Genomic DNA, 25374 nt, shown 5'->3' on the forward strand with positions numbered 1-25374 from the left:
TGCTCTGCTGCCGTCTCCTGCTGCCTGCGGGGTCGTAGCCCTGGGCATGCTGAACCCTGCTGTGGCCATTGCAGTGCCGCCTCAGGGACCTGCTTCCGCCCGTGCCTGGGGCCCTGTCGCGGCCACCGCTGCGGTCTCTGCCGGAAGAGCTGCGGTGCTGGCGGCCTGAGGAATGATGCCGCCTCCTTTCCGCAGAGCGGTGTGGCGATCTCCGTCCTTGAGCACGGCTGACGGAGCTGTTGTACCGTACGATGTCGTACACCTCATAGATATTGTCTCCCACCTTGCGGTAGATGTAGCAGAAAGGCCGCCGGCAGATCGGGCACACCGGTCTTCTGCGGGACCACTCCAATATGCAGGAAAAACAGAAAACGTGCCTGCACCAGCTCACAGAGGCTTCGTTGTTAACGGTGTCCTGGCAGATGGGGCACCTTAGGTCCTCCGAAGCATCCAGTGGTGCAGGCTGGGGCGCCTGGCTGGTGCTGGCAGCAGGGGAAGAGGTGCCGTCTTCTGCCAGGTCCTCCTCCAACGCCATCTCGCACTGCAGGCAAAAGAGATACAAAGCTCATGACCTGCCCTGGAGACGCAACCTGCAGGAAGCAGCAAAGCCGTGGAAGTGGAGTGCTAAAGGGTTGCCCGCTCTGCCTCGGGGCTGTGCTTGTGCTGCCACAAACACCAGGGACCATCCCGGGGCAGCTGAATGAGAGCAAGGACGTCTTTGCGTGTTCCTGCTCTCAGGGCAGGGCGGTGACTGACCTCTCGGACACGTGCAGGCAGGAATCGGGAGGGCAGGAAAGCGGTTCGTGGCCTCTCAGCAACAGCAGCCTGAGCCTGGTGGTGCGGCAGACTGGGACCAGCGCCCCGGGCCCGGCCGGTGTCGCCGTCCGGCAGATCCTGTCTGTGCCCTCAGAAGGCAGCCTGCGGGATGGGGGCCCTTCGTCCCGCCACCTGCAGACGTCCGTCCTTGACGGCAGACGAGGACAGCACTGTGGCCCTTCAGTGGTCCCCCATGCCCTAAAAGGACGGTTGTCGCAGGGGTCACAGTGACAGTCTGGTGACATCACAAGGCTTTCGTGGACCACACCCAGAAGACACAAGCGCCGGCCTCGGGGAACAAAAATTGCCCAGGTAGCTCCCCTCTCAAGACTGTCCCACTGTCGAGCAGAATCCCGTTGCTGTATTTTTCGTGTCAATTTTGGACACCACGTTTCACCGTTGGTATCCAGCACTACATTCTGGTTTGGAAATAAACCATCTCAAGGCACTTCTTAGTCCTCAGACGACTTTGCAGGTTGAGGGAGGCGCTCCTTGCCCTCTGCTTAGCACTGGTGAGGCCACCCCTGGAGTACCGTGTCCAGTGCTGGGCTCTCCAGCACAAGAGAGAGATGGACATAGTGGAGAGAGTCCGACAAAGGTCCGCAAGGATGATGAAGGGACTGGGGCGCCTCTCCTGTGAGGAAGGGCTGAGAGAGCTGAGAAGAAGAGAATTCTCGGCAGGGGTGGGGGGGGTGGTGGGATCTTTTTCAACGTATATCATCAATAGCTGAAGGGAGGTTGCAAAGAAGACAGGGCCAGGCTCTTTTCGGGGATGCCCAGTGACGATGGGCACAAACCGAAACGCAGGAGCTTCCGTCTGAACATCAGGAAACGCTTTTTTGCTGTGAGGGTGACCGAGCGCTGGCACAGGTTGCCTAGGGAGCTTGTGGAGTCTCCCTCCTTGGAGATACTCGAAAGCTGTCTGTCTGTGGTCCTGGGCCACCGTCTGTAGGTGGCTGTGCTTGAGCAGGGGAGGTTGGAGCAGATGGCCTCCAGAGGTTCCCTCCCACCTCAACCATTCTGTGACTCAAAGCACACTCGTGCAAGTTGAGAAAGCACATCTGGTTATTGGTATTCATGGAATCGTAGAATCGTTTAGGTTGGAAAAGACCTTTAAGATCATGCGGTCCAACCATTAACCTACCATTACCACGTCCACCACTAAACCCATTAAGGGGAGAGTAGCAGTGTCGTGTTTCCTGGCTTGGGGGCTGGATTATTTTTAATGAAAGTGAGAACTAGGAATCATTAAGGTTGGAAAGGACCTCTAAGATCATCAGTCCAAGCATCAACCGAACACCACCATGTCCACTAAACCATGTGCCAAAGTGCCACGTCTGCCCGTTTTTTGAACACCTGCAGGGATGGGGACTGCCCCACCTCTCTGGGCAGCCTGTTCCAATGCTTGACTACCCTTTCCGTGAAGAAATTTTTCCTAATATCCAATCGAAATCTTGCTGCGGCCTGGCCAGGGAGGGCAGGCCCAGCCTGATCCACGGCCTCGGGCAGGGCTGCCCGCCGCGCTCCAGGCCTGGCCGGGCCGCAGGGACGACGGCGGCGGCAGATGGCGGGTAATGGCGGCTGTCGGCCAGTAATGGCGGCGGCACTCGGCATAGCGTGCTTTCCATGTGACCGTAGTTTTCAGAGTTGGTCAGCAGGTCACAAGTTATAAGTAATGCAACTTGCTGCACATCTGTGCCGTGAGCCAGCAAGGTGGCAGCTTGATCCTGATGTGAATTCCTTCATGGCAGCGTCCTATTTGCGCTGACCTGCGGTGGTCCTAGTCGTGGGGTGACCCAAGGAGTGTACAGAATAGAGGGTGACTTTAGTTAAATACAAAAATGTAATGCGGTTGGTCTTGGTGCAGTAATTCATTTAGTGTGTCACCTCTGTCTTTTGAGAAAGCTCCTCTTCCCACCAGTCTTTCTTGAAAGTGACAATGTCCTTGGTACACCATTGTTTTTCAATGACTTTGGTAGCCTTTGGGAGGTGGCCTGAAGAATCTGTAGCGCGTGCTCCCGCTGAGGTCATTAAACACGAGGCTCTGTACAGAGCATACCAGGGGGTCGGATTTCTCTCTAAAGGCTTTGGGTGTTACTACTTGTAAAGTCTCTAAGGAGGAAGGAGAAGAAACCAAGCTTTTCTAAGGCTTGCTACCAGGCCTTAAATTTGGACTGGCATTATAGGCAGTCCCTTTGCGATAGAGCAGAGTAGCCATAAACTGACTTCCCTTGTCACTGCCACCTTGTGAGAAGAGTGGTAAGGAACAGGAAGAGTTACTCTGGGGGATATTTGGGGTAAACTGTGAGAAGACAGGTGATGTTGGAAGGACACGGGGTTTTCTAGTAAGCCATTGGTGGTGGTGGTACCAGGGCAGAAAGGGGAAGAAGGGATAAAATTTTCAGTTGATCATACTGTGGAAATGAAATATAAGTAGAAAAGGCACACGCATATGAAATGTTCACTCTAAGATTTTATAGACAAGTGTAACGTAGAACAGTATGAGAAAACCAGCACCCGAGTTTCTGTCCTGTTATCATCATAATCCTAAAAGGCCTTGCAAGAGTCCGCAAGAGTCCGTTTAGATTTTGAGACGTGTTTTGTAATGGAGAATAGAACCTTGGCCCCAAGCTTTATAGTTGGATTTGACATTATTTCTGCAGTTGTTAGTAGGAGCAGTTTTGGTATAAAGTAGTATCATTTCTGACACTAGTAGCAAGGCATACGGTAGTACCCTTCTCGATCGGGTGTGCTACCGGGCGCTGCGCCCAGCAGGGCTGCGGGACCTCCGCGGGGATCGGCTCCTGGTCTCCTGCCGTTCCCTGGAGGAATGACGGCCTCCCCGGTGACGGCGCTCACTCCTCCTGGAATAAGCTGGGGCTTGCCGTTCAGGGCTTAGAGCTCGCCCGTGGTCGTGATCCCTCCTCCTTTGCTGCTCCCACTCTGTTTGGCACCAAATGCTGCAGAACCTCCATGGGGATCGGCTCCTTGTCGCCTGCCGTTCCCTGGAGGAATGACGGCCTCCCAGGTGACCGTGTGCTCTTCTCCCGGAATAATCTGGGACTTGCCGTTCGGGGCTTAGAGCTTGCCCCTGGTGGCGATCCCTCCTCCTTCGCTGCTCCCACCGTATTTGGCACCAAGTGCTGCAGAACCTCCGCGGGGATCGGCTCCTTGTCGCCTGCCGTTCCCTGGAGGAATCACGGCCTCCCCGGTGACGGCGCACACTCCTCCCGGAATAATCTGGGACTTGCTGTTCAGGGCTTAGACCTCGCCCCTCATTGCGATCCCTCCTCCTTTGCTGCTCCCACCATGTTTGGCACCAAGTGCTGCAGAACCTCCATGGGGATCGGCTCCTTGTCGCCTGCCGTTCCCTGGAGGAATGACGGCCTCCCCGCTGACCGTGTGCTCTTCTCCCAGAAGAATCTGGGACTTGCCTTTCGGGGCTTAGAGCTCGCCCGTGGTGGCGATCCCTCCTCCTTTGCTGCTCCCGCCCTGTTTGTCGCCAAGTGTTGCGGGACCTCCGCGGGGATCGGCTCCTTGTCGCCTGCCGTTCCCTGGAGGAAGGACGGCCTCCCCGCTGACCGTGTGCTCTTCTCCCAGAAGAATCTGGGACTTGCCGTTCGGGGCTAAGAGCTCGCCCCTCGTTGCGATCCCTCCTCCTTTGCTGCTCCCACCGTGTTTGGCACCAAGTGCTGCAGAACCTCCATGGGGATCGGCTCCTGGTCTCCTGCCGTTCCCTGGAGCAATGACGGCCTCCCCGGTGACGGCGCTCACTCCTCCTGGAATAATCTGGGACTTGCCGTTCGGGGCTTAGAGCTCGCTCCTGGTGGCGATCCCTCCTCCTTTGCTGCTCCCGCCCTGTTTGTCGCCAAGTGCTGCGGGACCTCCGTGGGGATCGGCTCCTTGTCGCCTGCCGTTCCCTGGAGGACACCCGGCCTGCCCCGTGACGGTGCTCGCTCCTCCCCAGGGAGGCCAGGGAGTCCCGTTCGGGCCTTGGAGCTCGGCCCTCTTCACGAGCAGTGTCAGAAGCAGCGTCGTCAGCCCTGCTCTGCTGCCGTCTCCTGCTGCCTGCGGGGTCGTAGCCCTGGGCATGCTGAACCCTGCTGTGGCCATTGCAGTGCCGCCTCAGGGACCTGCTTCCGCCCGTGCCTGGGGCCCTGTCGCGGCCACCGCTGCGGTCTCTGCCGGAAGAGCTGCGGTGCTGGCGGCCTGAGGAATGATGCCGCCTCCTTTCCGCAGAGCGGTGTGGCGATCTCCGTCCTTGAGCACGGCTGACGGAGCTGTTGTACCGTACGATGTCGTACACCTCATAGATATTGTCTCCCACCTTGCGGTAGATGTAGCAGAAAGGCCGCCGGCAGATCGGGCACACCGGTCTTCTGCGGGACCACTCCAATATGCAGGAAAAACAGAAAACGTGCCTGCACCAGCTCACAGAGGCTTCGTTGTTAACGGTGTCCTGGCAGATGGGGCACCTTAGGTCCTCCGAAGCATCCAGTGGTGCAGGCTGGGGCGCCTGGCTGGTGCTGGCAGCAGGGGAAGAGGTGCCGTCTTCTGCCAGGTCCTCCTCCAACGCCATCTCGCACTGCAGGCAAAAGAGATACAAAGCTCATGACCTGCCCTGGAGACGCAACCTGCAGGAAGCAGCAAAGCCGTGGAAGTGGAGTGCTAAAGGGTTGCCCGCTCTGCCTCGGGGCTGTGCTTGTGCTGCCACAAACACCAGGGACCATCCCGGGGCAGCTGAATGAGAGCAAGGACGTCTTTGCGTGTTCCTGCTCTCAGGGCAGGGCGGTGACTGACCTCTCGGACACGTGCAGGCAGGAATCGGGAGGGCAGGAAAGCGGTTCGTGGCCTCTCAGCAACAGCAGCCTGAGCCTGGTGGTGCGGCAGACTGGGACCAGCGCCCCGGGCCCGGCCGGTGTCGCCGTCCGGCAGATCCTGTCTGTGCCCTCAGAAGGCAGCCTGCGGGATGGGGGCCCTTCGTCCCGCCACCTGCAGACGTCCGTCCTTGACGGCAGACGAGGACAGCACTGTGGCCCTTCAGTGGTCCCCCATGCCCTAAAAGGACGGTTGTCGCAGGGGTCACAGTGACAGTCTGGTGACATCACAAGGCTTTCGTGGACCGCACCCAGAAGACACAAGCGCCGGCCTCGGGGAACAAAAATTGCCCAGGTAGCTCCCCTCTCAAGACTGTCCCACTGTCGAGCAGAATCCCGTTGCTGTATTTTTCGTGTCAATTTTGGACACCACGTTTCACCGTTGGTATCCAGCACTACATTCTGGTTTGGAAATAAACCATCTCAAGGCACTTCTTAGTCCTCAGACGACTTTGCAGGTTGAGGGAGGCGCTCCTTGCCCTCTGCTTAGCACTGGTGAGGCCACCCCTGGAGTACCGTGTCCAGTGCTGGGCTCTCCAGCACAAGAGAGAGATGGACATAGTGGAGAGAGTCCGACAAAGGTCCGCAAGGATGATGAAGGGACTGGGGCGCCTCTCCTGTGAGGAAGGGCTGAGAGAGCTGAGAAGAAGAGAATTCTCGGCGGGGGTGGGGGGGGTGGTGGGATCTTTTTCAACGTATATCATCAATAGCTGAAGGGAGGTTGCAAAGAAGACAGGGCCAGGCTCTTTTCGGGGATGCCCAGTGACGATGGGCACAAACCGAAACGCAGGAGCTTCCGTCTGAACATCAGGAAACGCTTTTTTGCTGTGAGGGTGACCGAGCGCTGGCACAGGTTGCCTAGGGAGCTTGTGGAGTCTCCCTCCTTGGAGATACTCGAAAGCTGTCTGTCTGTGGTCCTGGGCCACCGTCTGTAGGTGGCTGTGCTTGAGCAGGGGAGGTTGGAGCAGATGGCCTCCAGAGGTTCCCTCCCACCTCAACCATTCTGTGACTCAAAGCACACTCGTGCAAGTTGAGAAAGCACATCTGGTTATTGGTATTCATGGAATCGTAGAATCGTTTAGGTTGGAAAAGACCTTTAAGATCATGCGGTCCAACCATTAACCTACCATTACCACGTCCACCACTAAACCCATTAAGGGGAGAGTAGCAATGTCGTGTTTCCTGGCTTGGGGGCTGGATTATTTTTAATGAAAGTGAGAACTAGGAATCATTAAGGTTGGAAAGGACCTCTAAGATCATCAGTCCAAGCATCAACCGAACACCACCATGTCCACTAAACCATGTGCCAAAGTGCCACGTCTGCCCGTTTTTTGAACACCTGCAGGGATGGGGACTGCCCCACCTCTCTGGGCAGCCTGTTCCAATGCTTGACTACCCTTTCCGTGAAGAAATTTTTCCTAATATCCAATCGAAATCTTGCTGCGGCCTGGCCAGGGAGGGCAGGCCCAGCCTGATCCACGGCCTCGGGCAGGGCTGCCCGCCGCGCTCCAGGCCTGGCCGGGCCGCAGGGACGACGGCGGCGGCAGATGGCGGGTAATGGCGGCTGTCGGCCAGTAATGGCGGCGGCACTCGGCATAGCGTGCTTTCCATGTGACCGTAGTTTTCAGAGTTGGTCAGCAGGTCACAAGTTATAAGTAATGCAACTTGCTGCACATCTGTGCCGTGAGCCAGCAAGGTGGCAGCTTGATCCTGATGTGAATTCCTTCATGGCAGCGTCCTATTTGCGCTGACCTGCGGTGGTCCTAGTCGTGGGGTGACCCAAGGAGTGTACAGAATAGAGGGTGACTTTAGTTAAATACAAAAATGTAATGCGGTTGGTCTTGGTGCAGTAATTCATTTAGTGTGTCACCTCTGTCTTTTGAGAAAGCTCCTCTTCCCACCAGTCTTTCTTGAAAGTGACAATGTCCTTGGTACACCATTGTTTTTCAATGACTTTGGTAGCCTTTGGGAGGTGGCCTGAAGAATCTGTAGCGCGTGCTCCCGCTGAGGTCATTAAACACGAGGCTCTGTACAGAGCATACCAGGGGGTCGGATTTCTCTCTAAAGGCTTTGGGTGTTACTACTTGTAAAGTCTCTAAGGAGGAAGGAGAAGAAACCAAGCTTTTCTAAGGCTTGCTACCAGGCCTTAAATTTGGACTGGCATTATAGGCAGTCCCTTTGCGATAGAGCAGAGTAGCCATAAACTGACTTCCCTTGTCACTGCCACCTTGTGAGAAGAGTGGTAAGGAACAGGAAGAGTTACTCTGGGGGATATTTGGGGTAAACTGTGAGAAGACAGGTGATGTTGGAAGGACACGGGGTTTTCTAGTAAGCCATTGGTGGTGGTGGTACCAGGGCAGAAAGGGGAAGAAGGGATAAAATTTTCAGTTGATCATACTGTGGAAATGAAATATAAGTAGAAAAGGCACACGCATATGAAATGTTCACTCTAAGATTTTATAGACAAGTGTAACGTAGAACAGTATGAGAAAACCAGCACCCGAGTTTCTGTCCTGTTATCATCATAATCCTAAAAGGCCTTGCAAGAGTCCGCAAGAGTCCGTTTAGATTTTGAGACGTGTTTTGTAATGGAGAATAGAACCTTGGCCCCAAGCTTTATAGTTGGATTTGACATTATTTCTGCAGTTGTTAGTAGGAGCAGTTTTGGTATAAAGTAGTATCATTTCTGACACTAGTAGCAAGGCATACGGTAGTACCCTTCTCGATCGGGTGTGCTACCGGGCGCTGCGCCCAGCAGGGCTGCGGGACCTCCGCGGGGATCGGCTCCTGGTCTCCTGCCGTTCCCTGGAGGAATGACGGCCTCCCCGGTGACGGCGCTCACTCCTCCTGGAATAAGCTGGGGCTTGCCGTTCAGGGCTTAGAGCTCGCCCCTGGTCGTGATCCCTCCTCCTTTGCTGCTCCCACTCTGTTTGGCACCAAATGCTGCAGAACCTCCATGGGGATCGGCTCCTTGTCGCCTGCCGTTCCCTGGAGGAATGACGGCCTCCCAGGTGACCGTGTGCTCTTCTCCCGGAATAATCTGGGACTTGCCGTTCGGGGCTTAGAGCTTGCCCCTGGTGGCGATCCCTCCTCCTTCGCTGCTCCCACCGTATTTGGCACCAAGTGCTGCAGAACCTCCGCGGGGATCGGCTCCTTGTCACCTGCCGTTCCCTGGAGGAATCACGGCCTCCCCGGTGACGGCGCACACTCCTCCCGGAATAATCTGGGACTTGCTGTTCAGGGCTTAGACCTCGCCCCTCATTGCGATCCCTCCTCCTTTGCTGCTCCCACCATGTTTGGCACCAAGTGCTGCAGAACCTCCATGGGGATCGGCTCCTTGTCGCCTGCCGTTCCCTGGAGGAATGACGGCCTCCCCGCTGACCGTGTGCTCTTCTCCCAGAAGAATCTGGGACTTGCCTTTCGGGGCTTAGAGCTCGCCCGTGGTGGCGATCCCTCCTCCTTTGCTGCTCCCGCCCTGTTTGTCGCCAAGTGTTGCGGGACCTCCGCGGGGATCGGCTCCTTGTCGCCTGCCGTTCCCTGGAGGAAGGACGGCCTCCCCGCTGACCGTGTGCTCTTCTCCCAGAAGAATCTGGGACTTGCCGTTCGGGGCTAAGAGCTCGCCCCTCGTTGCGATCCCTCCTCCTTTGCTGCTCCCACCGTGTTTGGCACCAAGTGCTGCAGAACCTCCATGGGGATCGGCTCCTGGTCTCCTGCCGTTCCCTGGAGGAATGACGGCCTCCCCGGTGACGGCGCTCACTCCTCCTGGAATAATCTGGGACTTGCCGTTCGGGGCTTAGAGCTCGCTCCTGGTGGCGATCCCTCCTCCTTTGCTGCTCCCGCCCTGTTTGTCGCCAAGTGCTGCGGGACCTCCGTGGGGATCGGCTCCTTGTCGCCTGCCGTTCCCTGGAGGACACCCGGCCTGCCCCGTGACGGTGCTCGCTCCTCCCCAGGGAGGCCAGGGAGTCCCGTTCGGGCCTTGGAGCTCGGCCCTCTTCACGAGCAGTGTCAGAAGCAGCGTCGTCAGCCCTGCTCTGCTGCCGTCTCCTGCTGCCTGCGGGGTCGTAGCCCTGGGCATGCTGAACCCTGCTGTGGCCATTGCAGTGCCGCCTCAGGGACCTGCTTCCGCCCGTGCCTGGGGCCCTGTCGCGGCCACCGCTGCGGTCTCTGCCGGAAGAGCTGCGGTGCTGGCGGCCTGAGGAATGATGCCGCCTCCTTTCCGCAGAGCGGTGTGGCGATCTCCGTCCTTGAGCACGGCTGACGGAGCTGTTGTACCGTACGATGTCGTACACCTCATAGATATTGTCTCCCACCTTGCGGTAGATGTAGCAGAAAGGCCGCCGGCAGATCGGGCACACCGGTCTTCTGCGGGACCACTCCAATATGCAGGAAAAACAGAAAACGTGCCTGCACCAGCTCACAGAGGCTTCGTTGTTAACGGTGTCCTGGCAGATGGGGCACCTTAGGTCCTCCGAAGCATCCAGTGGTGCAGGCTGGGGCGCCTGGCTGGTGCTGGCAGCAGGGGAAGAGGTGCCGTCTTCTGCCAGGTCCTCCTCCAACGCCATCTCGCACTGCAGGCAAAAGAGATACAAAGCTCATGACCTGCCCTGGAGACGCAACCTGCAGGAAGCAGCAAAGCCGTGGAAGTGGAGTGCTAAAGGGTTGCCCGCTCTGCCTCGGGGCTGTGCTTGTGCTGCCACAAACACCAGGGACCATCCCGGGGCAGCTGAATGAGAGCAAGGACGTCTTTGCGTGTTCCTGCTCTCAGGGCAGGGCGGTGACTGACCTCTCGGACACGTGCAGGCAGGAATCGGGAGGGCAGGAAAGCGGTTCGTGGCCTCTCAGCAACAGCAGCCTGAGCCTGGTGGTGCGGCAGACTGGGACCAGCGCCCCGGGCCCGGCCGGTGTCGCCGTCCGGCAGATCCTGTCTGTGCCCTCAGAAGGCAGCCTGCGGGATGGGGGCCCTTCGTCCCGCCACCTGCAGACGTCCGTCCTTGACGGCAGACGAGGACAGCACTGTGGCCCTTCAGTGGTCCCCCATGCCCTAAAAGGACGGTTGTCGCAGGGGTCACAGTGACAGTCTGGTGACATCACAAGGCTTTCGTGGACCACACCCAGAAGACACAAGCGCCGGCCTCGGGGAACAAAAATTGCCCAGGTAGCTCCCCTCTCAAGACTGTCCCACTGTCGAGCAGAATCCCGTTGCTGTATTTTTCGTGTCAATTTTGGACACCACGTTTCACCGTTGGTATCCAGCACTACATTCTGGTTTGGAAATAAACCATCTCAAGGCACTTCTTAGTCCTCAGACGACTTTGCAGGTTGAGGGAGGCGCTCCTTGCCCTCTGCTTAGCACTGGTGAGGCCACCCCTGGAGTACCGTGTCCAGTGCTGGGCTCTCCAGCACAAGAGAGAGATGGACATAGTGGAGAGAGTCCGACAAAGGTCCGCAAGGATGATGAAGGGACTGGGGCGCCTCTCCTGTGAGGAAGGGCTGAGAGAGCTGAGAAGAAGAGAATTCTCGGCAGGGGTGGGGGGGGTGGTGGGATCTTTTTCAACGTATATCATCAATAGCTGAAGGGAGGTTGCAAAGAAGACAGGGCCAGGCTCTTTTCGGGGATGCCCAGTGACGATGGGCACAAACCGAAACGCAGGAGCTTCCGTCTGAACATCAGGAAACGCTTTTTTGCTGTGAGGGTGACCGAGCGCTGGCACAGGTTGCCTAGGGAGCTTGTGGAGTCTCCCTCCTTGGAGATACTCGAAAGCTGTCTGTCTGTGGTCCTGGGCCACCGTCTGTAGGTGGCTGTGCTTGAGCAGGGGAGGTTGGAGCAGATGGCCTCCAGAGGTTCCCTCCCACCTCAACCATTCTGTGACTCAAAGCACACTCGTGCAAGTTGAGAAGGCACATCTGGGTTGCCTGACATTGGAAGATTTGAACATTTCCATATGCTTATGCAGATTCAGGTTTGTCTCATGGGTGTCTACCATCCATGAGGCTGCCATGTGTTTTTTGTTTCCTTCAGGGGTAATCCTTGCAGGGTAATAAATTCAATTGTTTGTTATTATGTGTTGCTTATAGAGCTTTAGGGAATAAAGAACTCAGCTCTTTAAACCTGAACATATTTTGGGGTTGTTTTTTTTAATTCTGTCAAATGTTCTGCATGCTATCAGTATTATATATATAATGATTATTTACTGCGTTTTTTTAATGAAGAATCTTTTTTGTGCAAGAGTTAACTGTATTTCTTATCTTGTTTTCTACCACCTTCAAATAATTCAGAATCATTTGAATTGAAACTCAGTAACAACAAGACGTTTTTTCAGTTTTTTGCTACTCTTACTAACGTTAGCTATTGCAATTAGAATCCGCCTTAATTCTGGCTCGTCCTGTTTACAAAATAGCATCAGGCTGTGATGATGTGATCCTCGTTGGAAGTCTGATAGACTGAATTGTAAGCTTCATGTGTCCCTGCTCCCACTGAGATCATTTCGCTTCAGTGTCAGCTGGGGAAGAATTTGTTGAGGGGTACGACCTGAGGACTGTTACCTCTGCCTCTCAGCACTGGTGACAGTCCAGTTTTTTTCGAAAACACCACTACATGTCACATGGGTGCAAACACCACAGGTCTTCAGTGCACAGTCTGTATTGTTATCTGCAAGTGTAAACTTTCTGAGGATCACAAATATGTCACTGATTGCTCTCTTTTTTAATACTTTTCAGAAATTGAAAAATTTCAGGGTTCTGAAGGCAAGAAGGAAGATGAAGAAAAGAAATATCTTGATGTTATCAGCAACAAAAACATAAAGCTGTCAGAAAGAGTTCTGATCCCTGTCAAACAATATCCAAAGGTACTGTAAATATAATCTAATACTTGTTTAATCTTTCTCAATGAAATGATGAAAAAGTCATACATGTAACCATTTTTATTGACTCTTAGTATGCAGGCTTTGCCTATTAAAAAAAAAAGAAAACAAACCTAGAAGTGAAGCTCTTACTTGAATTTACCTGTTATTAGCTATTGTATATTCTAATTTCTGTCTTGGGGACTTTCAGAAAAAGATATTGAAGTGAATGTGAATTTTTTTTTTTTACTTCGGGTAGGTTTTGTAGGTGGTTCTTAGGCAAACTGTTGAGATGTTTTCTTATAGTTGCTTTTTTCACATATACTGTCTTATTAGAAAATAAAAGACCAGTTAACAAAAATGTATTCTAGCAGAATAAAGAAAAAAATGCTTCAGTAACTCTGAAAAGTCAACTTAAGTGCGCTGCAGCTTCCTCATACAGCATTTGGGTTTTTTTCTCTGGTGTAATAAGTTTCAAAAGATAAAGTAGAAGGTTTACTGCAAGCTATGACTTTTACAATGTATGTCCCTGTTTATAAAAGTCACATGTTTTTCTGCCACATACTTTCTTCATATTATATTTTGTTCCCATCACTGCTACACAGTATGATTAAAAAAACATTTTTTCTTGCAAAGTAGCCCCAAATTCAGCTGCTTGTCTGATGTTTTAGTTTTTATTTTACATGAAGGAAGAGAATGTTGATTTTTTTTTGTGTGTGTATAGTGTTGTATTGTAGATAAACAGTTGTTCTAATAGTATTCAAACTTAAATGGTAAACTTCTCCATTTATCCCTATAGTATTTTTTTCTTGCTGATTTATTATCACATGGTATTTGGTTCGCCATTAGCCTTGATTACACTCGCAGCTTTTTTCTTTATGCTTTCATCAGTAAGAGCACTAAATTACAGTGGGTAAAAAGTCTATCAAACAAAATGAAAGGTGTAAAAAATTGAGATTCAATGATTCCAGCTGACATTTACCTCCTGACTAGTGAATATAAAAATGAGATAATGTAATCATCCAAATGGTAAAGACCTTAGAAATGCACACAGTGCTATAAGGAATTACTTTCTTGCTGCATAGCCTGAGGTGCTTTGACTAGATTTGTGGTATTTTGTGTAAATGCTATAGGTGACCTGAAGTTCTTAATAAGAATATAATAGTGCTGTAACTTTATAATGGCAGTGTGATAAGTATTCAAAATACTATATGATGAAGGTAGTAGAATGAAAGACAAACTATTTAAAAGACAAATGCAATAATCTATCCAATATAGTGCCTGAATATGATTAAATTAACCTTCATTTACTTTAATGAGCCTGTTATATTAATGAGTAGTGAAAGATAGAAAGCATTTCTACGGGTTTTGAGCAGTCAAACAAAAAAAAAAATCAGTGCAGTGGAAATGAAATACTTATTCAGTAATGCAAAATACATTCTTGGAAAGTTTCTGTAGTTGATTTGCTAGCAATATTCTGTGCTTGGTGTGGAATTATTTCCAGAACTGCAGGTTTCCTGCTACCATCTAGTAACCATCCTTCAAGGATGGCATTTGCCATTTGTATCAAACTGCTGATGGCTCTGGTCTAGTGCCTTATCTTTTCTTGATGAATTGTATACATTAGGATAGTCAAATCAGTACACAGTGGTTGCTTCAAATTGCTTTATAAATAATGAAAAAAAAGTAGAAATTGGGTAAATAAAGAAGACATTAATTTTCTGTATTTAGCAGAATATGGTAATAAGAGCAGTTGATCAGGCCTGTACTTATGAACAGTTAAGGGAATTGGTGTATGATTTCACCTGAGAGGCATTTATATTTGAAAGAACATTATTTTAAATTGTTCATTCATTGTTTGCTGATAAGCTTTTTTGGGCAGTGCTGGGTGAGCAGGGTTCTGCAAATCTGAAGAAAGTGTCCAAGAGTATGAAATTTTGGAAAAAACTTCTGACCATATTAAAAAAAAAAAAAAAAATCATGTGGTTTACAGACTCTCTATTTAGGAATGAGATCAATGCTTTAAAGACATTTGCTCTTATTTTAACTGCATGTAGAAATATAAACTGCTCCAAGGGAACCCTTGACCTAAACGTTTATTATGATCTGTAAGTTAAGCTGCAATGAGAGTAGATCCCTTCAGTGACAGCTGTAGAGTCAGAAGCAGCATTTTAAGGTTTGAGCAAAAGTTAACTGAACACAAAAGGTTTCTAGTGGCTAAACAGCTCTTGAAGTTGCAGAATAAGTATTGTAAAATTGTCTCTACTCAAGTGTCTACCGTCTGATTTCTGAAATTGTTGGTGCAGACAACGGGAAAATAAAATCAAAGACTGTGATTAGCAACATCTGTCTTACATTACCAGCTTTGTTAAAGATACAGGCCTCTCTCCTCCTCTGTAAAATAGAGATCTAAAAAAGAAATAAGGATGTTACTTGATAGTTCAGCAATGATCTTGCCTGAGATTAATTATTTTAAATCTCAGCAACCCAAGTAAAAACAGTATCTCATTTACACACACTCCTCTACGCAGCAGATCTTTTTAATGCCCTCAAAATTTCTTCTGAAACAGTGATGCAGTGTTTTGTATTTGTTGATCTTTTTTCCTGTCCCATAGTGTGATTTTTTTTGGTTTCATGATATGTGAATTCCAACTAAGGCAGACCAACAAAAATACTCAGAAGACTGTTTGTTACTGACTTTTCCATTTTTCATCTTTTGTAGCTGTTCAGTTTAAAACTTGCATGAAAATACCCAGAGCTTGTTCATAAAGATCTTGCTATTTATCAGTTGAACATTGTATTTCAAATACATCAAATGTGGGAAAAGAGTGGGTTATTTAAAAAAAGAAAAGAAAGGGGCAAACAGAAGGCTGAAATGATCTTGTTGCTGTAAAACAAAAGCCACAATTTAGAGGCTTGATGGGAAACTTGTAATTTGCATGCCAATACCTAGCTCTCTGAGAGTCAGAGTTATTGTATGGGCTTAGGGTCAAAACACCCAAACAAATGTAACTTACACCTTCAGTTACTGTAATGAAAATTTTTCTGGAAAACCTTGGATTTTTGGTAAGCATTTTCTCTTCATATGAATTACAAAAAAGAGTTACTTTGGTTCAAGTTACTACCTCATCAACTCCCAAAACCAGTATTGTATGTTCAAGATGAAGGAACCCAAGTCAATTCACATATATAGATTTAATGCTTTCTTTCCAGTTGTTCTTTCTAGAAATAAATTTTTTATTTGGTTGAATCTGGGTTTGGGTGTTTCTTTTCCTTCTGATCTATCAACAGGTAAATGAGTGTGAATCAAATGGACTTGAAATAACACAGGCAAATTTAGAGCCAAAGTGTTGAGTTAAGTTATTTAATTGTATGACAGTTCACATTCAAGATAAAGGATTTCCAGTTTTATAAAATTTTAATTACATTGAAATTGCACATTCTAGGAAAAAACCCCAAACAGCAGTTAAGGAAGATATTTTCCAAGTTACTTAGTCACTGAAGACTGGGAGGTGCAGTGAAGTTGGAGGTGATGACACCTGGAAATAATGAACTCCCCTTTTTTCAGTGAGGGACAGAAATCAATACAATGTCTTCTGAACAAAAGAGAGTGTTTAATAGTTTTCTAATGATATGATTATTGAATAAAGATATATTTGTCTATAAATAAAAAAAGATAGGATATTTATTATATATTTATTATATAGGTATAATTATGTAAGTATCAGTTTAAGTACAGAATTATATTTCCATTTTCCCTCTATTAGTTTGTTAGATAATGAAAACTGTCAAAATAGAGGATACTGGAAGCATGTCCTGCTAACTACCAGGATGTGGTAGGGGTGACAAAGATGACAAGCAAGTTGATTCTTCTCAATGACTTCCGTGATGTAATGTTGCAAACTGTGAGGCACTATGTCTTCAGAGGATGCAGTGTAAGAAAGCCTTTTCTCTGCAGAAAGGCTCGGCTCATGGGCAATAACAGTCTCATGCAGAAATATGCTTTGGCTTCAGTTGATCTTCCTAACTCCTCCTGGCTTCCTCCTGGATGTGTAACTACCATTTTTTGGGGGGAAAAAAGGATATAATCTAGCCCCTTGCCCTTTGAAAGGCTGGCACCCTGCTTTAGAGTATGTTTTTCTGGGGAAGAGACTTAGCTAATGTTGATGAATACTGCAAATTAAGTTAAATTCCAGATTCTTGATATTCTTTGTTTTGCCTGTCTCATGCTGGTTCCTCGAATGATGAATGACTCAACTGAATTCACCTTTCTCATTCTTAGTTGTTTTTTAAACTGGTTATGTTGTATGTAACATGTCAGGTTGGAGACACTGCTCTTGAAATTAATTTTATTTGTTCAATGTCAATCTTGTAAGGTATTTTAATCTCTGATTATTTCATATTAAATGAAGTGATATATTAAAACAGAATTCACATGTAATTTGAACAACAAAGTACTGTGTTTCATTTGTATACATTAAACCTCACTAAAAACTTTCTCAGAGGCATTTGAAACAAATTTTGGATGAAATAACCATTTGCAGGAGAAGAACTGGTTTTGTACTTTTCCTCTTTCTAATAAATTTAGCATAAGTCAAAGGGATTATTTTATTTGTTTTAAATAGTCCCCAATGGAATTACAAATAATTCCAATGAGCTGTGTTCAAACACAGAGATTGTATTAATGAAAGTCTTGTGCAGGTACCAGCAGTAAGGCAGCTATCAGAACTTGATCAGTCATTTCTCAATTCTGTCAGGTATGTAATACATTAAATAGGTAACGTTCATTGGTGCTCAGTAACCTGAAACATTCCTTTTTCACATATATACAAAATATATCCTTCCCTTATATATGTTGTTATGTAGATCAGATTAGAAATACAAGTAAGAGGCTGTCTATATTATTATAGCGAAGATTTCTCAGGACAAGAAGATACATATCAACTAAGCTGAGATATGTTTCTGAAATTTCCCCCATTAACCATTATTCTAGTTAATTACTGTATTTTGTAGTGTGTCAATTCTATGTTAAAAAAATACAAGAAAAAAAAAATTCTGAAGTAATTCAGAAGGATCCCTGCTGTGGTAGATTATGAATATTATTCTCCCCAAAAATGAAAAGAACTTGCTTTCTTGATATACCTTATTCAGTAGTATTTCATACAGAGAAACAAAATGTTTATGATGTTTCTGTTCAGTATATTTGGAATTTTAATTACAGGCATGAACACAAGAAAAAATACAATTGATAGTTAGAGGAAGATGTCACATACTGGTGAAGATATTGTAAGAGAACTGAAAGAAAACAGGGTAAAGATTTTGGACAGAATTGAGTAGAGAAACTTCAGTCACAGTATCAGTAGAAAAAGACCCTCATTAATGAGGAGAGGGTGAAAAAGGATAGTCATACCTGAGACAGAGGGAAGAGCAAATAGACTGGAGGGTGGGACAGAAGGTTTGATGCACAAAAAGGAATTACTGTATGTGCAGTGATGTTTCATTACAAGCGGAAATAATTTGGAAAAGGGACATAAAAGAGGTAAGAGACAGGAAGAGTAAGAGAAATGAAATGATTGAACTTAAAGACAAGGCAAAAAAGAGCAATTAATTACTGCATTAAGAGAACGTTCGGGAGCGGGTGTGGGGGCCAGTCTGAACTGGTAGATACGCTGATTCTCTGGCAAGCAGTTATCTACTGATTGACATCTGTTGCCAAACAAAATGTTACTTTCCCACAAATTGGACCTCCTTTGTTTTTTGATTTTTGGTTCCTTCTACAAAGACTTTTGAGAAATCAGGGTAAATTGTTTTTCTCTTGGCATGAATTTGTGAATTATTTTTTAGGTATGAAAACAAACTTTATTATGGACATAGTTCCTCTTACAAGTGTGTGAGCAAAGGAAGAAAAGATCTAATGTGGAGGCAGTTCAGTTGTCCCTAAGTATTTTCAAATGTGTATGTCTCTCTGTATGTATTAAGAATGTATTTGGTCTGATCTTCTATTGCTCTCGTGTAAGATAAATTCATCCAAATGCGCTGTTCTCAAAAGTAGTATATGACTTAAGCAGCTTTATACAGTTAAGCCTCTGTGAGCAATTTCTGCAGTTACTTGAATGGATTTTTGCCATTTACTAACCAATAGTTTGGCTTTTGTTGTTTTGTATAGTAATCTCCTTTTTTTATGATAACTTGCTACGGAGCATGTAAACCTGGCTTTGCAAATTTGTTCCTTTGTACAGTTTAAGAATTTGAGACCTTGTTTAAAACCTTAGCTTTATGTAGCACATTATATAGAAGTTTTTTGTTTGCGAGCTTGACCGGTGCACATCATAAGTTAAAATGATGTTGGCTTTGGTGAAATTCTGCCTCCTTTGTGCTTGGCTTTAGATTAGCTGGATTTCAGCCTTTAAGGGATAGCTTGTTTTGTTCATACTTTTTGCTTTCTGTAAGTGCAGATGCATAAAATAGCTGACAAGTCAGAAAAATAAACAGTGTGTATATAAAAAATCTTTAATATTGCAGTGCATCTTTCACTATTTTAAAGATTCAAATAAAACTCAAAAAAATTGTCATAGCTCTGAATAATATTTGTTTATATCGTTTTATACTTCATAAACCCGTGTCTTCAAGCAAATAACTCATACAAACTCACTGGTGCTAAAGAATCCATTGTGAAGGGTGAGCTTTTTTGTTCTTGTTTGGTCTTTAACGTCTGGCTCAGATAATGAATATGGTGATTTTTATTTTTATTTAGCATTCTCCTTCTTTTATGTTTTGTTTCTCTCAAACCTGACAGTTGCTATTCTGCTTTCAAAGCAGTTGTTGTCATATTAATCATCTCCAGGTGATTTGTGTGTTTAGTTTCCTTTTAAGTAAGATAGGAAGAAAAAGATACAGTGATACATCCATTAGATGGATGGACAAGAAAGTATAAAATTTCTAAGGAAAATGGGACTGGGACTGTCCGTTCAGTGAGTAACCAAGACTTCAAACTGTGATTTATATTTCTGTAATGAAATGAGGGCCTTGTTGATGCATAAGGTAAAAGGAAAATTTGATCTGTCACTCAGTCCTGGAGGTGTTTCAGGAGATTGGGAAAAAAATCCGGTATTTTTAATAAAAAGAAACAGAGCTAAGTGTCGACAGAATAAGAATTTTTACCTGCCCTACCAGCATTTTTTTCTCCCAAGAAAAGCCTCAATACTTGGAAGGATGCTAGAATTTAGACTGATGCCAGACTAAATCTAAAGATTATGCTTGTTCTCTTTTTCAACTGAATTCTTTAAAGAGAAGCCTGAACAATGGAAGGGAGAAAGTTATTAATTTAGATAAGGTGTACTGCACTGAAATTGATGCAGTGAATAGTTGTTTAAATGAAGAGTGCTTTCTCATATGTCTTGAAAGATTTCTAACCCTACCAGGTCTTGAAGTAACTGAACGTGCATCTTTGTTACAAGATACCATTTTTTATTTTATAAATTTATGGGGGGATTCAAACTTCTTTTTTAATTAAGGCCATTTTAATTTCCATATTCAAGTGTAATTGTCGTCCATAATCTCTGATCCACACAACACCAGGAATAATAGGGACAAAAACTTGTTTATGTTCTGTGTTTAATCTGGAATTTAATAGTATTTGATGCTTTCATTAAATCTCTGGTTTCTGGAGCCACTGATATACAGAAAATTAGTGCAGAAAATTTACATAAAGTGTTTAGTACTTCAGGTTCAGAAAAATCTCTTGAAAAGGTACTTGACTAAAAGTGATTCAGTGATGAAAGACCAGGCCCTAATTAAGCTGCTCAGATATACTTTCCTATTAATTTATATTGTCCATCCTGATCAATAATTTTATTTCAAATGTACTAGCAGAAATATTTCAAAATTCAAATTATAGTTTTTCAGTATTGTTGACTTCTTTGCTACAACTAAATAGCTGTTTGTAACAAAGTTATTTGTTTTAAATGACTTCTGTATGAACTGTCCCAACTAATTCTGAAAAGTGAAATTGTGTGTGAACACTTGAATAGAGAAGAAGTGTAAAAGCAGTTACCTTCATTTTTGTTTTTCTTGATATTTTCCTGTATTCCAGCTGAAGAGAAGAGGCAAAACCGTTCAAACCTCAAAACCTCATTCCACCTCTCCAAAATTTTCTTACGAGTGATGTAATTCTGCTATTTGGTACAGTTTTTCAGTATTTCCAACTGTACTCAAAAACCAAAATGCCTATGAATCTTCTGTCCTGCATTTAATGACAACAGGTATTTGGAAAATTCATACAAATACTTTAGCTCTACTTTGGCTAAAATACATGAATAAAACATCACACATACATTTTTCTTTTCTGACTTATTTAGGACCTGACCTTTCATCCATCTCTTTACTTACCTTTTCCATCAGGAAATGAACCCTGACTCCGGTGTTTCCAGGGTCTATGCCAATCTTGCAGAACTCTTGAGTGGATACAGAAAGTAACTTGATTTTAATAGGTTCCCATTTTTGTTAATGATTTATTTGTTTTCCTAACACTACTGTTGAAATCAGTTCCCACAACATTAGCTAACCTAATGAGTAATCTGGTCTTGCTCTAAGGAGTTGATAGGTTGGAAAACACAAAATATGTAGGAGATGAGACAAAAGATCAGCAAGAGAGAGATGGTAGCTGGTAGCAGCAGTGTGGAATACAGACAAGTTCTAACCATTTGCCAATGGGAACGTTGGTTGTGTCTTTTGTTTTCTAAGCTACCAAAACTCTTGCTTTCTTCTCTGTTCTTCTTTTATTACTCCTATTTGGGGAAAAACTGAAGAAAAAATTTAATTCATGACACCACTTTAATAAAATAAGTTTGAGAGCAGGCAGGAATTCAGCCTGCATTAACGGACAATTCTAATCAGGAGCATGACTTCATGTTAATGATACGCAGATTGTGTATGATTGATGGCAGAGATGTGCTCCACCTACACCAAAAGATATTTGGGGTTTTGTTTGCAGTTACAGCAGCATTGTTTCTTCCTCTGCTATTTGTACTAATTGAAGATTTTTTGACTAAGATTTGTCTTCAGTATCATCAGTCCAAGTTCAACATTTTCAGAGGACCCAGCTTTTGGAAACTGAGGGGAGTTTGGCAAGCAAGTCTGTTAGTGGTGTTTATGATAAGAAGTAGAATCTAGCTCACTTCCACTTACCTGTGTTGCTGCTTAAGGACTAAAAAGGGTAGCGAACAGTAAAAACTAAATTTTGTCTCTAAATACACAGTGAATCAGCTCTAGTAAAACTTTCAAATTGGACCTATGCTTCGTGAGAAATATAAAGCAAACCATTAGTTAGGGTGAGATTTGTCAAAGTACTGTTGACCTCAGTAGAAGCAGAACTAAGCCAATGATGTGTACTGATCAAAAAGGTCACCTACTTTGTGATCAGTTTTGGATGACTTGTTATTTCCTTTAATCCTTCTAGCTTTTAAGAGGATGAGTTACCAGTTACGTTAGCATTTATAACATCAATATCTTAAAAGTTGCAGGGCAGTAGAAGAAAATACTTCATGGTAAACTGGTTCTTCTACGTGATTTTTTTATATCCTTAAAAATAGCAAGTTTAAAAAATATACAGAGGTCTATTATCATTTCACGTACAATGAGAAAGAAAAGTATCTTGTGGAAGAGAGTTTGTATAATAGGGTGACTTAGGGGAGAACAGAATGTGTAAGATACTGTCATGGTTTAGCCCCAGTCAGCAACCAAGCAGCCCACAGCCGCTCGCTCACCCTCCCCCTGCTGTGGGGTGGGGGAGAGAATCAGAAGGGTAAAACTAAGAAAACTTGTGGGTTGAGATAAGAACAGCTTAATAATTTAAATATAATAATAATAATAATAATAATAATAATAATAATAATAATAATAATAATTGTAATGAAAGGGAAAACAGCGAGAGAGAGAGAGAGAGAGAAACAAAACCCAGGAAAAATAAGTGATGCAGTTGCTCACCAGCCACCGACCGATGCCCATCCCATCCCCAAGCAGCGATCGCTGCCCCCTGGCCAACTGCCCTCAACATGCACTCAGCATGACGACTCATGCTATGGAATAGCCCTTTGGCCAGTTTGGATCAACTAGCTTGGCTGTGCCCCCTCCCAGCTTCTTGTGCACCTGGCAGAGCATGGGAAGCTGAAAAACTCCGTGACTAGTATCAGCACTACTTAGCAATGACTAAAACTGATATCAGTGTGTTATCAACATTATTCTCTTCCTAAATCCAAAACACAGCACTATGCCTGCTACTAGAAAGAAAATTAACTCTATCCCAGCTGAAACCAGGACAGTTATATATTATGCTACATTTTCATGAATGAGAAAGGTGCTTTTCCTGTAAGTGTAAACCAAAATACTTATTGCAAGAAGTTTAAAACAGCTGGAAAGGCTTTTGTTGTGCGTGGACAGCTAAGCCGCTTGCTCACTCACCCACAGTGGGATGGGGGAGAGAACCAGAAGTGTAAAAGAGTGAGAACTTGTGGGTTGAGATAAAGACAGTTTAATAGGTAAAGCAAAAGCTGCACGTGCAAGCAAATACGGAATTCATTTGCACGGAGCAAAACAAGGAATTTGTTCACTGCTTCCCACTGGCAGGCAGGTGTTCCGCCATCTCCAGGAAAGCAGGGCTTCATCACACATAACGGTTACTTGGAAAGACAAACACTATCACTCTGAATGTCCCCCCTTCCTCCTCCTTTCCTCCAGCTTTATATGCTGAACATGACATCATATGGTATGGGATGTCCCTTTGGTCAGTTGGGGTCAGCTGTCCCAGCTGTGTTGCCTCCACTTCTTGCCCACCCCCAGCCTATTTGCTGGCAGGGCAGAGTGAGAAACACAGAAAGCCTTGAAGCTGTGCAAGCAATAGCTACAACATTGGTGTGTTACCAACACTGTTTTGGTCACAAATCCCAAAACGCAACACCATACCTTCTGCTATAATTAACTCCAGACAGCCAGATCCAGTACAGCTTTTCAATTTGAAATGCTGCTATCATATAGGATATGAGATTTACTTACTTTTAGTTGTGGTACTGTTTCATATAAATATTGTTAATTATAATAGTAATGTTGTTAATAAGGAAATCTGGTGTAGTATGAATATCATATGCTGATTTTTTTCTCTTGCAGACAGTGTTAGCAGAGAATTACAGTAAACTGGTAACTTTAAGTAGTAGGGTTTAAGAGTGTCTTAGCAACTTGCTACAGTTGCTATTAAAATAAATATTTACTTCCTTTCAGACATTGAAAAAAGATTAATACTTAAAGGAAAAAAAACCCACAATGGGTACTTTAGGATTACTGTAACACATTGATGGTCATTTTTCATATGCCTCTGCTGTTCTAGTCTAAACTGATTAAATGTGTTGTAAGTGCAGAGTCTGCATGAACTAATCAGTTCTTGAAATCAAACGTACTATTTTGTCTTACAAAAACACTCCTGAAGAATGTTACTGCCTCCTGAAGCTGAAGATGAAATCTGTTTTGTGTCACTTCAGGCTTTCTTCCTCTGTTCAAGTGGGTTACAAGGTCACTTCAAAGTAGACATTGATGTGATTTATAATAACTGTCAGCTAAAGTTAGCTAGAAAATTTTGAAAATTGCTTATAAAATAAAATATTAACACAAAAGCTAATGCTCTGCATTGATTCCTTTGCAATAGACCTAATGATTAGGCAAGGAGGTAATATAGCTTATCATAGAATAAGTCACGTTTCAGCAGTACATAAATACACAAGCAGTTCCATGAACATGGGAGCTAAGGAAGCTATTTCTACACATCTGTGTCTTGCGGTTAGCTGTGAGCTCTGATTTGACGTTTGGGAACATGGCTGTGTGGTGACGGTGACAAAAGTTTTCTGTGGATCTTCAGACCTCTTATAAAATGAGCTTATGGCACAGCCTTTGCCTTAGTTTGAACGTGTCCTTCTATCCAGCTCCTTGCTCTCTCCAGACTTCAAAGATCTTGTCTTTGAAATAGCCATCTCTTTCAAACTGAGTTTGAAAGTCAACCTATGAGGTCAATAGTCACTAGGGAAAAAGACTACACAAGATGCGTGATCACCTTTCCTTGGTTCCCTGTGAAAAGCTTGGAAAGCACATGGCCTGAAAACCTGTGGGTCATTTGTCTCCTCCCACAGGGCACAGAGAAAGCCTAAGTCAAATACGGCAGCCCGGGCAGCCTTCTGCAGAGCCTGTAAGCCCCAAGCAGTGTGAATGTGAGTCTGTCTGGATCAGTTAGTTTAGTGACAAGGGTTTCATCTCTCTTCAAGATTGTAATTTGAATGGTTTTATAACTCCATTGCAATTTGCCATGGATTTTGGTGGCTTCTTCCCTATTTCTCAAGCTTCCCACATATCATCAGAGATCTTTAAAACGTAATTATGTGCTGCTATTTAGAGGACTATGGTGATGAAAGGAATTTAGATGCAAAAAGGTCTCGTACTTGCTGAGTTGCAGGAGTGTGTTTGACCTCAGCCTTCTTCTTTCCTGTTTTGTTTTTACTCACATTGAGCAAACAAAATGAACACAAAGGTGACACTTTCATGTGATGAGCATGCAAAGGATGTGTGCTAATTTTGAAGAACTCTGTTTCATAAGTATATCTTTCAGGGGGTTATTAGAATATATATTTTATTGTGTTTTATTAAAACTTACTAAAAATATGTCTCCCATTTTCAGCCTTTATAAGCCCAGTAGTAGTATCAGTATATAAATATTCTCAGGAACTCAAAGAATCAGTTGCAAGCTTATTCAGTTGATAGATTTAGATTTTTCAATTAATAGTAGAACCACAGGTTTATTCAGAAAC

General features: G+C 45.4%; 1 protein-coding gene across 2 annotated transcripts in view; it reads left to right on the forward strand.

The window, feature by feature from the left end:
- The window catches only part of KHDRBS2 (KH RNA binding domain containing, signal transduction associated 2), a 466021-nt gene that overhangs the window by 150536 nt on the left and 290111 nt on the right, over nt 1–25374 (forward strand). For both annotated transcript variants that reach the window (XM_075707793.1, XM_075707794.1), the window contains exon 2: nt 12411–12538. In XM_075707793.1, coding sequence (XP_075563908.1) covers nt 12411–12538 — 128 coding nt within the window. The remainder of the gene's footprint in view (nt 1–12410; nt 12539–25374) is intronic.

Source organism: Pelecanus crispus, chromosome 3, assembly GCF_030463565.1.
Source record: "Pelecanus crispus isolate bPelCri1 chromosome 3, bPelCri1.pri, whole genome shotgun sequence".
Classification (NCBI taxonomy): domain Eukaryota; kingdom Metazoa; phylum Chordata; class Aves; order Pelecaniformes; family Pelecanidae; genus Pelecanus; species Pelecanus crispus.